At 44.9% G+C, this 11,130-nt stretch overlaps 2 protein-coding genes across 23 annotated transcripts in view; one reads left to right on the forward strand and one right to left on the reverse strand.

Annotated features, from left to right (window-relative positions):
- LOC142160072 (uncharacterized) overlaps positions 1-11,130 on the forward strand; it is a 1,559,230-nt gene that overhangs the window by 1,285,083 nt on the left and 263,017 nt on the right. For 2 of the 22 annotated variants that reach the window (XM_075214973.1, XM_075214974.1), the window contains one exon: positions 73-2,143. The exons of the other annotated variants lie outside the window; for them this stretch is intronic. In XM_075214973.1, the coding sequence (XP_075071074.1) occupies positions 73-1,424 (1,352 nt within the window). In that variant the 3' untranslated portion in view covers positions 1,425-2,143. Of the gene's footprint in view, positions 1-72; positions 2,144-11,130 lie in introns of those variants that run through there. 22 annotated transcript variants of the gene reach the window in all.
- LOC142160103 (uncharacterized) overlaps positions 1-11,130 on the reverse strand; it is a 212,450-nt gene that overhangs the window by 170,475 nt on the left and 30,845 nt on the right. The window lies entirely within an intron of this gene.

An 11,130-nucleotide genomic window follows, 5' to 3' on the forward strand; every position in this document is an offset into this window, starting at 1 on the left:
AAAGTTTTTATTGAAAAATTAAACTTGTTACGGGGAAACATTACTATTTCCTTATCTTTGTTTTATACCCAGCAGGTGGACGTAACCGTAGGAATACCTTGGAGAAACATCTAATTTTATCTCCTAGTTGTAAAATAGAAAATCACGTCGTCCCACGAGATTCACCAGGAGAAAACTCTGTTACCCCAATTATGCATCCAGTACTTCACACTGCAGTTATATCATCTCTTTCTAATCATGAGAAATGTTCTCCTGATTGTGCAGATATTGGTACATATACTACAGCTCTCAGTGTAGATAAAAGTTCTCATTGTTCTGTAGATGCCAAATGTCTTGCACAGATTGCAAAGCTTATTACCCATCTGCCAGCTAAGACAGGTGAGAAACCACTTTCATGCTCTGAGTGTGGGAAATGTTTTACACATAGGTCAGCTCTTGTTGCACATCAGACAATTCACACAGGTGAGAAGCCATTTTCATGTTCTGAGTGTGGGAAATGTTTTAGACAGAAACCATCTCTTGTTAGACATGAGAGACTTCACACAGGTGAGAAGCCATTTTCATGTTCTGAATGTGGGAAATGTTTTACACATAGGTCAGCTCTTATTGCACATCAAACACTTCACACAGTTGAGAAGCCAGTTTCATGCCTTGAGTGTGGGAAATGTTTTAGACAGAAATCATCTCTTGTTAGACATGAGAGACTTCACACAGGTGAGAAGCCATTTTCATGTTCTGAGTGTGGGAAATGTTTTGCGCATAAGTCAGGTCTTATAAGTCATCAGACAGTTCACACAGGTGAGAAGCCTTTTTCATGTTCTGAGTGTGGGAAATGTTTTGCGCATAAGTCAGCTCTTATAATTCATCAGACATTTCATACAGGTGAGAAGCCATTTTCATGCTCTGAGTGTGGGAAGTGCTTTGCTTGGAAAGCATCTCTTGTTACACATGAGAAACTTCACACAGGTGAAAAGCCATTTCCATGTTCTGAGTGTGGGAAATGTTTTAGACGGAAATCATTTCTTCTAACACATGAGAGACTTCACACAGGTGAGAAGCCATTTCCATGCTCTGAGTGTGGGAAATGTTTTAGACAGAAATTAGGTCTTGTTAAACATGAGAGAGTTCACACAGGTGAGAAGCCATTTCCATGTTCACAATGTGGAAAATGTTTTACACAGAAAGCATCTCTTTTTAAACATAAGAGAGGTCACACAGGTGAGAAACCATTTTCATGCCTGGAGTGTGGGAAATGTTTTATATCTAAATCAGTTCTTGTTAGACATCAGGTAACTCACACAGGTACAAAGCCATATTCCTGTTCTGAATGTGGGAAATGTTTTAAACGGAAAGCAGATCTTGTTAAACATCAGGGAATTCACTCATATAAAAAAACATTTTCAAGCACTGATACTGGGAAATGACAGAAATCAGACCTTGCTAAAGCATACATAATTCACACACATTTACACAGGTAAACTGTTGCATGTTTATGAGTATTTTTTCTTCAGTGACTGAGTTGGCATTGTTTGTACTATTGTTTTGGTTGTATTCTTGTGTGTTTCTTACTTCTCTTGTTATTATCCATTTTGTAAGATAATATCCACTCATTGAGAGGATGGGAAGATAAGTCACTGGAGTTTGGATTGTAGTTTTTATTTATTAGATCACCCACATGGTATAAAAGAATGCAGGAGGACACAAGGACCAGTGCTCAAAGAGTTAACTTAGGATAATCTCCTATTCACTAATATGAGCCCATATATACAAGATCCTGCCGTAAAGATGAATGTGAGGCCATAAATGAACATTACGTTTTATCAGAGGTTTGTTTGCTAAAACAAAGACTGACAAGCACAGGAATTGTTCCTCAGTCAACAGCGGCACCATCAGGACACAAGAACTGTGAGCATCAAGGACTGTCCTATTTGTGGCTGGAGTTCCAGTACATATTTGTCTATACAATGCTCTGTCTGCTTCTCTGATGAGGCTATGAAGATTTATCTAATTTTAAAATGAAGTTTGTGCTGTATATACTGATATTTTCATAAATGCTACATTATAATATATTGCAGTTTTCTTCTACCATCTGTGACATCACTATATATTTTGACTTCTTTATTAAATATATTTTAAAGGCGAATTTCAGCTGAATCGGGGTTTGTTAAGGGGTTTTGACTACTCCAAACAAGACTTGTCTGAGCAGGAGAGGCTACGGATAATGGAGTGCAGCTAACATCTCGTCTAATTCTACCCACAACTAAATGTTTAGTCTTAGGTTTGGACATTAAGGGATAAATGTGTAAGATATTGTTGTTATAGAACTGTGTTTAATTTGTTAGTGCTACTATGTTGGCTTGCCAATCTGAGGTGTGATAATGAGAGATCGGGGGTGTCTTAGCGGCTAGGGGATGTTTGTCCACTAAGGAGTCACTGGAGTTGACAAATAGCAGACCAGACACAATGCTGAGTTTTCTTTTAGTTGGCACAGAGGGATTACACTAAGTCTAATATATACATTTTGTGCTACGCATAATTAAACAAAGAAATTGTTTTGCCAGTTTGTTTAAAGGAACCTAGCCAGTTTAGTTATTTTACCTTTTTGCCGTGTGTCATATTTTTTATTCTTATATCTACCCTCACTGCATCTGTCCAATGGCTTTGTGTCTGTGTCCTGGGGTAAAGTGTGGTTTGAAGATTGGGTAGAATGTATATTATCAGTTTATGTATCCCTCATGGCTCTAAATGTCACCACTAAAATGGGGTGTATCTTATCGTCTAAATGTGTGTCTGGATGGTAGCCAAGGTTGGTGGGTCAGAGGACAGGAACATAATTTAGCCTCCAAGGATGCACGTAATGTAAAAGAAAACAAGACAATAAGGTATATGCTTCATAGGAATTTCATGTATATTAACTAATGTTTTTGTTAAATCCTTTAGCAAGTTTTCGGGATTAAGTAAGGTGTTCTAGGAGAATATTCATATTTTGAAAACTGATTCCTCTCCAGCCCCATAAAATGAAGGAAATCAAAATTAGATTTGTCTCTTTTTATGGTGGCAAGGGAGTGACCAAGTTTCACTTTAGCAAAGTTCCATTTTATTGTGAGAAATTAAGCAAAAATTCTACCAGGAAACCAAAACCACTGTTTGGCTTTCAAAATAGTGAAACATGTAAACCACTTTGTATTTGCAGTAAACAAGCACAGAACCTGGTTACCAGGTCAGACTGGTTCTAGTAGGAGTGTAATAAGAAAGGCTACTGTCTACTACACTGGAAATTGCAGCGACGCTTCCTAGCCACATTGCTGCTCTTTGTGCCACAGATTGCCCTTCCCCCCTAAGTCCCAGTGTAACTTCGGGTCACCGCCTGTATTTATAGTTTTCTGCTGTCTTTGTGTCACTGCCATTTGCTGTTTAGTTTCTCATTCAACTGAAACAGATTTGACATTGTTTTATGGGATATTAGCTGGGGAAAATCATATGTAGGTCTAGTTCTTCTGAGGTTGGGGCTATAGATAACAGATATCAAGGTCTTAAGGGCAAAAAGATATATTTTATCTTGTTTTTTTCTCCCAGAAACCACGTGGTGACAGCAGAGAAGAGTACTGGCCCCATTCTTAGGTGTCCCCAACAATGCCACTTTAATTCAGCTAGTAGCTCATTCTGTCAATACCAGTGTGGCTGGGTCCAGTGTTCTTGCCGCCATATGTAAGTGGTGGCCACCTTTAAATGTGCTCCGGTGCTGGGAGAGTTAATTCACTGGCGCTAGGCTGCGCGTGTACAAAATGAATATTAAAAATTTATTTTGTAGAAAACCTTCTGGGTGTGCACTCACTTTCCAATCCGGAACCAATCGGCACTAATCTAGTTAGTGACTTCAGCCTCGTCACAGCCACTTCTCAACCTTTATTGATGTATTGATTTCTGATGCAGTTGCCGTATGTTGGAGGAAATCTGTTTTCTAACTTCTAAAGGAAGCTTTAATTAGGCCTCTTCATTTGTGAATGACTAAAATATTTTTAGCCTGAATACACAGCAGAGTCGTTACCTGTTTTCCTGTCTTGTTAAAAAGATGAACTAACTGCACGAATAATGCATCCAGCAAGTAATTTAGGAAATCATAGATTGATGAGAATTTTGTTAAAGTTTAAAATGATGTTAACTCCAAGGTTAGAGAACATATTGCACCCTGATGCTAACCATTGAATGTAATATCTCAGATGTTGTGGTGCCAGCGAGGACCAGGGGGCTGGGTTACCTACTGACAACATGTGTGTCAGAAAGAGTATATAAAGAGCTCTGTTTCATCATGTAAGGTATCATTCCATCTGTAACTTCTGGAAGATTTCTAGTACCTCAAACTAGTGTGTAACTGTCCTTATTAGGACTGCTTGAGCTAATTAAACACCACTGCTTAAAAATCCTGCTTTGACGAGTACTTACCTGTGGCAATTCCTGTGACCTATAGATTAGAACAAACGATCCCAAGTCATCCCGAGTCACTTCTGCTCTCGGAGATGGTCTCTATAATGTTTTACACATAAACCTCAGCTTATGAAACATCAGAGAAATCACACAGGTGAGAATTATTTTTCGTGTTCAGAGTGTGGTAAATATTTTAAACAGAAATCAGATCTTGTTATACATCAGAGAATTCACACGGGATAAACCATTTTCATGTTATGAGTGTGGGAAATGTTTTAAAGAAAAATTACATATTTGTAGACATCAGAGAATCCACACAGGTGAGAAATAATTTCCATGTTTTAAATATGGCAAATATTTAACAAACTACACAAACAAACAACTCTTATTACACATCAGAAAATTCACACAGGAGAAAAGCAATTTCTTTGAGCTGATAGACATAACATTGGGTTGCAGAAATACTCCAAATATAAAAATAGACCTCAATTCATTTACTCAAAGGTATATTGACATCACTGAGTTATGGAGGGTAATTCATAGCGCCAGTGACGCTGTATATTAATTTGTTACCATCCACAGACAAAGGTGTCATATATGTGTCATCAACATAAGACTGGAAGGGATCGCTCATGTGTGGAACTTATTGCAGTTTCTTATTCTGTTAGATATCAGCATCTATCTCCACAGTAGTAACAGACCACATTGTTGTTATATATGGTCCTAATATATAATCCCGGCAATGGGCTGGAGATATAATGTGGGAACTTGGACTCTTACATTATTTTTCTTCTACTCTGTAAATAAAGGTCTGTGATGGTTCATATAATTAGTCCTGTAATCTGTTACTGTCTCACTGGGAGTCATTTACGAAGCTACAATAATGTGGTTTCACAATGCTAACGCAATGTAGTGATGCAATGTGGCTATTTTTGTAATTATGCTCCCACTTATACAGGTACATGCGTTTATTTATTAGTTAATATACTTCTACAGGATGAGCAGAGTGGATCAGGGCATGCCTTGTTCAGGGTGGTCTCCCTCATGTACCTTGTATTGCACCCACATGTGACAACAAGATTTTGTCTTGCAGGGCAAGATAATTAAATGAGCTTCAAAGGATTCCTTTACGAGGACCTTTCTGGTTTATAGGGTAGATGCAGCTGAAAACAGACTACAATTGTGCACATGCTTAAAGGGGACAGCAGTCAGGACCTAGCGGAGTCTTTACTCTTTCCACCATGTGCAGTTACATCTCAGCTTCCAACAGCAGAACATGGGTGTACACTTCTGTATGTGCTGGCCCAGTAAAGAGCAGTATTTGTGTATGAATACTCTGTGGGGATGTATTTATTAAGTTTGATAAAGGATCTCCAGTGGATCCAGCAAGTATCTGGTTGGGTTTTCCTGATGAAAGCATTGCTGGTAAATGGATTTTATCTGCTTCCAGCAGCCGGAAGTCTTGTACCTTCTAGGTAGTAAGAAATCTCTCATCTTCTCTTTGGACTTGATTCAGAAAGTTAAGACATTTCATTTACATTTTGAAGGCTCCTTTCATTTATATATTGGTCAAAATGTCTAGGGGTAAATGTATCATACTCCGGTTTGTACAAGTCGCCGGAAATCGGCGAGTTGACAGCTAAAATTTAAAGCAGCGCTGCCTTGTAAAGGCAAGTTTCCCTTTACAAGGCAACGCCCTAGTGTTATAATATCATGGGAGACAGAAAACTGCTGGCCGTCAATCTGTTCATGATACAGGGATGTTTTCCTTGGATGATCCCTCTATTTGCTATAGATGTGGTCATGTTGGGATTAGTAAGGTGAGGGACCTTTGTCGTCTTACTAAAATCCGACCTGGATAAGGAATCTTTAGTGATGGAGTAAGAAAGGTGTAAGACTAGAAGTACCAAAGAAAGACATCCAGGAGGTTAACTCTAACTTTAATAAAAACATTCAAAAGAACAAATGTTAAAAGCTAAGATCATTCACACTCCACCATGGGTCACATCACACAGACATATATATCTCAGCATTATGCAGCGATTCCCTAACTAAGATGTTGCTTCTAAAACTACCAGCTTAGCAGACAGTGGAGGCAGCCACTTGTTGTGCTGAACCAACACCAATGAGAATACAGCTTATTCATTAGAAACCAATGACATCACTGTGATTCTGCATGAATTGGTCGGCTGCAGTCTAACCAATCCCCCCACAATAGCTGGCTGCACTGGTTGTTAGTGACAACTGAGCTTTGATTGATGTGACATTGGAATATGTGTAACACGTTAAATATTACTAGGGCTGGGCTAAAGGGGCAAATGCAAATCTGACAGGGGGTAAGATTATGAATATTTTAGGTTAATTTGGTTATAATTGAGGGATAGGGACAGCGGTTTATCGTCTTGCCCCAGGCACTAAAATTTACATTTATGGCTGTTAAAGATCCCTTGTTTACACCTTAATTGCACACTCTATCTTCTTTACTAATAATATCCCTTAAGCATATTACCATCATCCGCAAGGGCTTGTGAAACGTCCTGTGCATTGTGTCCATTCCAGAGTGTGTCTGTGAGCAGTGTCCTGGGAGTGAGTGTGCCCGTGTCACATTATCTACGTGTGCATCACCAGACGTGTGCCCGTGTCACATTATCTACGCGTGCATCACCTGACGTGTGCCCGTGTCACATTATCTACGTGTGCATCACCTGACGTGTGCCCGTATCACATTATCTACGTGTGCATCACCTGACGTGTGCCCGTGTCACATTATCTACGTGTGCATCACCTGACGTGTGCCCGTGTCACACTATCTACGCGTGCATCACCAGACGTGTGCCCGTGTCACATTATCTACGCGTGCATCACCTGACGTGTGCCCGTGTCACATTATCTACGCGTGCATCACCAGACGTGTGCCCGTGTCACGTTATCTACGCGTGCATCACCAGACGTGTGCCCGTGTCACATTATCTACGCGTGCATCACCAGACGTGTGCCCGTGTCACACTATCTATGCGTGCATCACCAGACGTGTGCCCGTGTCACACTATCTACGCGTGCATCACCAGACGTGTGCCCGTGTCACGTTATCTACGCGTGCATCACCAGACGTGTGCCCGTGTCACATTATCTACGCGTGCATCACCAGACGTGTGCCCGTGTCACATTATCTACGTGTGCATCACCAGACGTGTGCCCGTGTCACACTATCTACGCGTGCATCACCAGACGTGTGCCCGTGTCACATTATCTACGCGTGCATCACCTGACGTGTGCCCGTGTCACATTATCTACGCGTGCATCACCAGACGTGTGCCCGTGTCACACTATCTACGCGTGCATCACCAGACGTGTGCCCGTGTCACATTATCTACGCGTGCATCACCAGACGTGTGCCCGTGTCACATTATCTACGCGTGCATCACCTGACGTGTGCCCGTGTCACATTATCTACGCGTGCATCACCAGACGTGTGCCCGTGTCACGTTATCTACGCGTGCATCACCAGACGTGTGCCCGTGTCACATTATCTACGCGTGCATCACCTGACGTGTGCCCGTGTCACACTATCTATGCGTGCATCACCAGACGTGTGCCCGTGTCACACTATCTACGCGTGCATCACCAGACGTGTGCCCGTGTCACGTTATCTACGCGTGCATCACCAGACGTGTGCCCGTGTCACATTATCTACGCGTGCATCACCAGACGTGTGCCCGTGTCACATTATCTACGTGTGCATCACCAGACGTGTGCCCGTGTCACACTATCTACGCGTGCATCACCTGACGTGTGCCCGTGTCACATTATCTACGCGTGCATCACCAGACGTGTGCCCGTGTCACATTATCTACGCGTGCATCACCTGACGCGTGCCCGTGTCACATTATCTACGTGTGCATCACCTGACGTGTGCCCGTGTCACATTATCTACGCGTGCATCACCTGACGTGTGCCCGTGTCACATTATCTACGCGTGCATCACCTGACGCGTGCCCGTGTCACATTATCTACGTGTGCATCACCTGACGCGTGCCCGTGTCACACTATCTACGCGTGCATCACCAGACGTGTGCCCGTGTCACATTATCTACGCGTGCATCACCAGACGTGTGCCCGTGTCACATTATCTACGCGTGCATCACCTGACGTGTGCCCGTGTCACACTATCTACGCGTGCATCACCAGACGTGTGCCCGTGTCACATTATCTACGCGTGCATCACCTGACGTGTGCCCGTGTCACATTATCTACGTGTGCATCACCTGACGTGTGCCCGTGTCACATTATCTACGCGTGCATCACCAGACGTGTGCCCGTGTCACATTATCTACGCGTGCATCACCTGACGTGTGCCCGTGTCACATTATCTACGCGTGCATCACCAGACGTGTGCCCGTGTCACACTATCTACGCGTGCATCACCAGACGTGTGCCCGTGTCACATTATCTACGCGTGCATCACCTGACGCGTGCCCGTGTCACACTATCTACGCGTGCATCACCTGACGTGTGCCCGTGTCACATTATCTACGCGTGCATCACCAGACGTGTGCCCGTGTCACACTATCTACGCGTGCATCACCAGACGTGTGCCCGTGTCACATTATCTACGTGTGCATCACCTGACGTGTGCCCGTGTCACACTATCTACGTGTGCATCACCTGACGTGTGCCCGTGTCACATTATCTACGCGTGCATCACCTGACGCGTGCCCGTGTCACATTATCTACGTGTGCATCACCTGACGTGTGCCCGTGTCACATTATCTACGCGTGCATCACCTGACGCGTGCCCGTGTCACATTATCTACGTGTGCATCACCTGACGTGTGCCCGTGTCACATTATCTACGCGTGCATCACCTGACGTGTGCCCGTGTCACATTATCTACGCGTGCATCACCTGACGTGTGCCCGTGTCACATTATCTACGCGTGCATCACCTGACGCGTGCCCGTGTCACATTATCTACGTGTGCATCACCTGACGTGTGCCCGTGTCACATTATCTACGCGTGCATCACCTGACGTGTGCCCGTGTCACACTATCTACGCGTGCATCACCTGACGTGTGCCCGTGTCACACTATCTACGCGTGCATCACCAGACGTGTGCCCGTGTCACATTATCTACGCGTGCATCACCAGACGTGTGCCCGTGTCACATTATCTACGCGTGCATCACCAGACGCGTGCCCGTGTCACACTATCTACGCGTGCATCACCTGACGTGTGCCCGTGTCACACTATCTACGCGTGCATCACCAGACGTGTGCCCGTGTCACATTATCTACGCGTGCATCACCAGACGTGTGCCCGTGTCACATTATCTACGCGTGCATCACCAGACGCGTGCCCGTGTCACACTATCTACGCGTGCATCACCTGACGTGTGCCCGTGTCACACTATCTACGCGTGCATCACCAGACGTGTGCCCGTGTCACATTATCTACGCGTGCATCACCAGACGTGTGCCAGTGTCACACTATCTACGCGTGCATCACCAGACGTGTGCCCGTGTCACATTATCTACGCGTGCATCACCTGACGTGTGCCCGTGTCACATTATCTACGCGTGCATCACCAGACGTGTGCCAGTGTCACACTATCTACGCGTGCATCACCAGACGTGTGCCCGTGTCACATTATCTACGCGTGCATCACCAGACGTGTGCCCGTGTCACATTATCTACGCGTGCATCACCAGACGTGTGCCAGTGTCACACTATCTACGCGTGCATCACCAGACGTGTGCCCGTGTCACATTATCTACGTGTGCATCACCAGACGTGTGCCCGTGTCACATTATCTACGCGTGCATCACCTGACGTGTGCCCGTGTCACATTATCTACGCGTGCATCACCAGACGTGTGCCCGTGTCACATTATCTACGCGTGCATCACCTGACGTGTGCCCGTGTCACATTATCTAAGCGTGCATCACCTGACGTGTGCCCGTGTCACATTATCTACGCGTGCATCACCAGACGTGTGCCCGTGTCACATTATCTACGCGTGCATCACCAGACGTGTGCCCGTGTCACACTATCTACGCGTGCATCACCAGACGTGTGCCCGTGTCACATTATCTACGCGTGCATCACCAGACGTGTGCCAGTGTCACACTATCTACGCGTGCATCACCAGACGTGTGCCCGTGTCACATTATCTACGCGTGCATCACCAGACGTGTGCCAGTGTCACATTATCTACGCGTGCATCACCTGACGTGTGCCCGTGTCACATTATCTACGCGTGCATCACCAGACGTGTGCCCGTGTCACACTATCTACGCGTGCATCACCTGACGTGTGCCCGTGTCACATTATCTACGCGTGCATCACCAGACGTGTGCCCGTGTCACACTATCTACGCGTGCATCACCTGACGTGTGCCCGTGTCACATTATCTACGTGTGCATCACCTGACGTGTGCCCGTGTCACATTATCTACGCGTGCATCACCAGACGTGTGCCCGTGTCACATTATCTACGCGTGCATCACCAGACGTGTGCCAGTGTCACACTATCTACGCGTGCATCACCAGACGTGTGCCCGTGTCACATTATCTACGCGTGCATCACCTGACGTGTGCCCGTGTCACATTATCTACGCGTGCATCACCAGACGTGTGCCAGTGTCACATTATCTACGCGTGCATCACCAGACGTGTGCCCGTGTCACACTATCTACGCGTGCATCAA

Source organism: Mixophyes fleayi, chromosome 6, assembly GCF_038048845.1.
Source record: "Mixophyes fleayi isolate aMixFle1 chromosome 6, aMixFle1.hap1, whole genome shotgun sequence".
NCBI classification, from domain to species: domain Eukaryota; kingdom Metazoa; phylum Chordata; class Amphibia; order Anura; family Limnodynastidae; genus Mixophyes; species Mixophyes fleayi.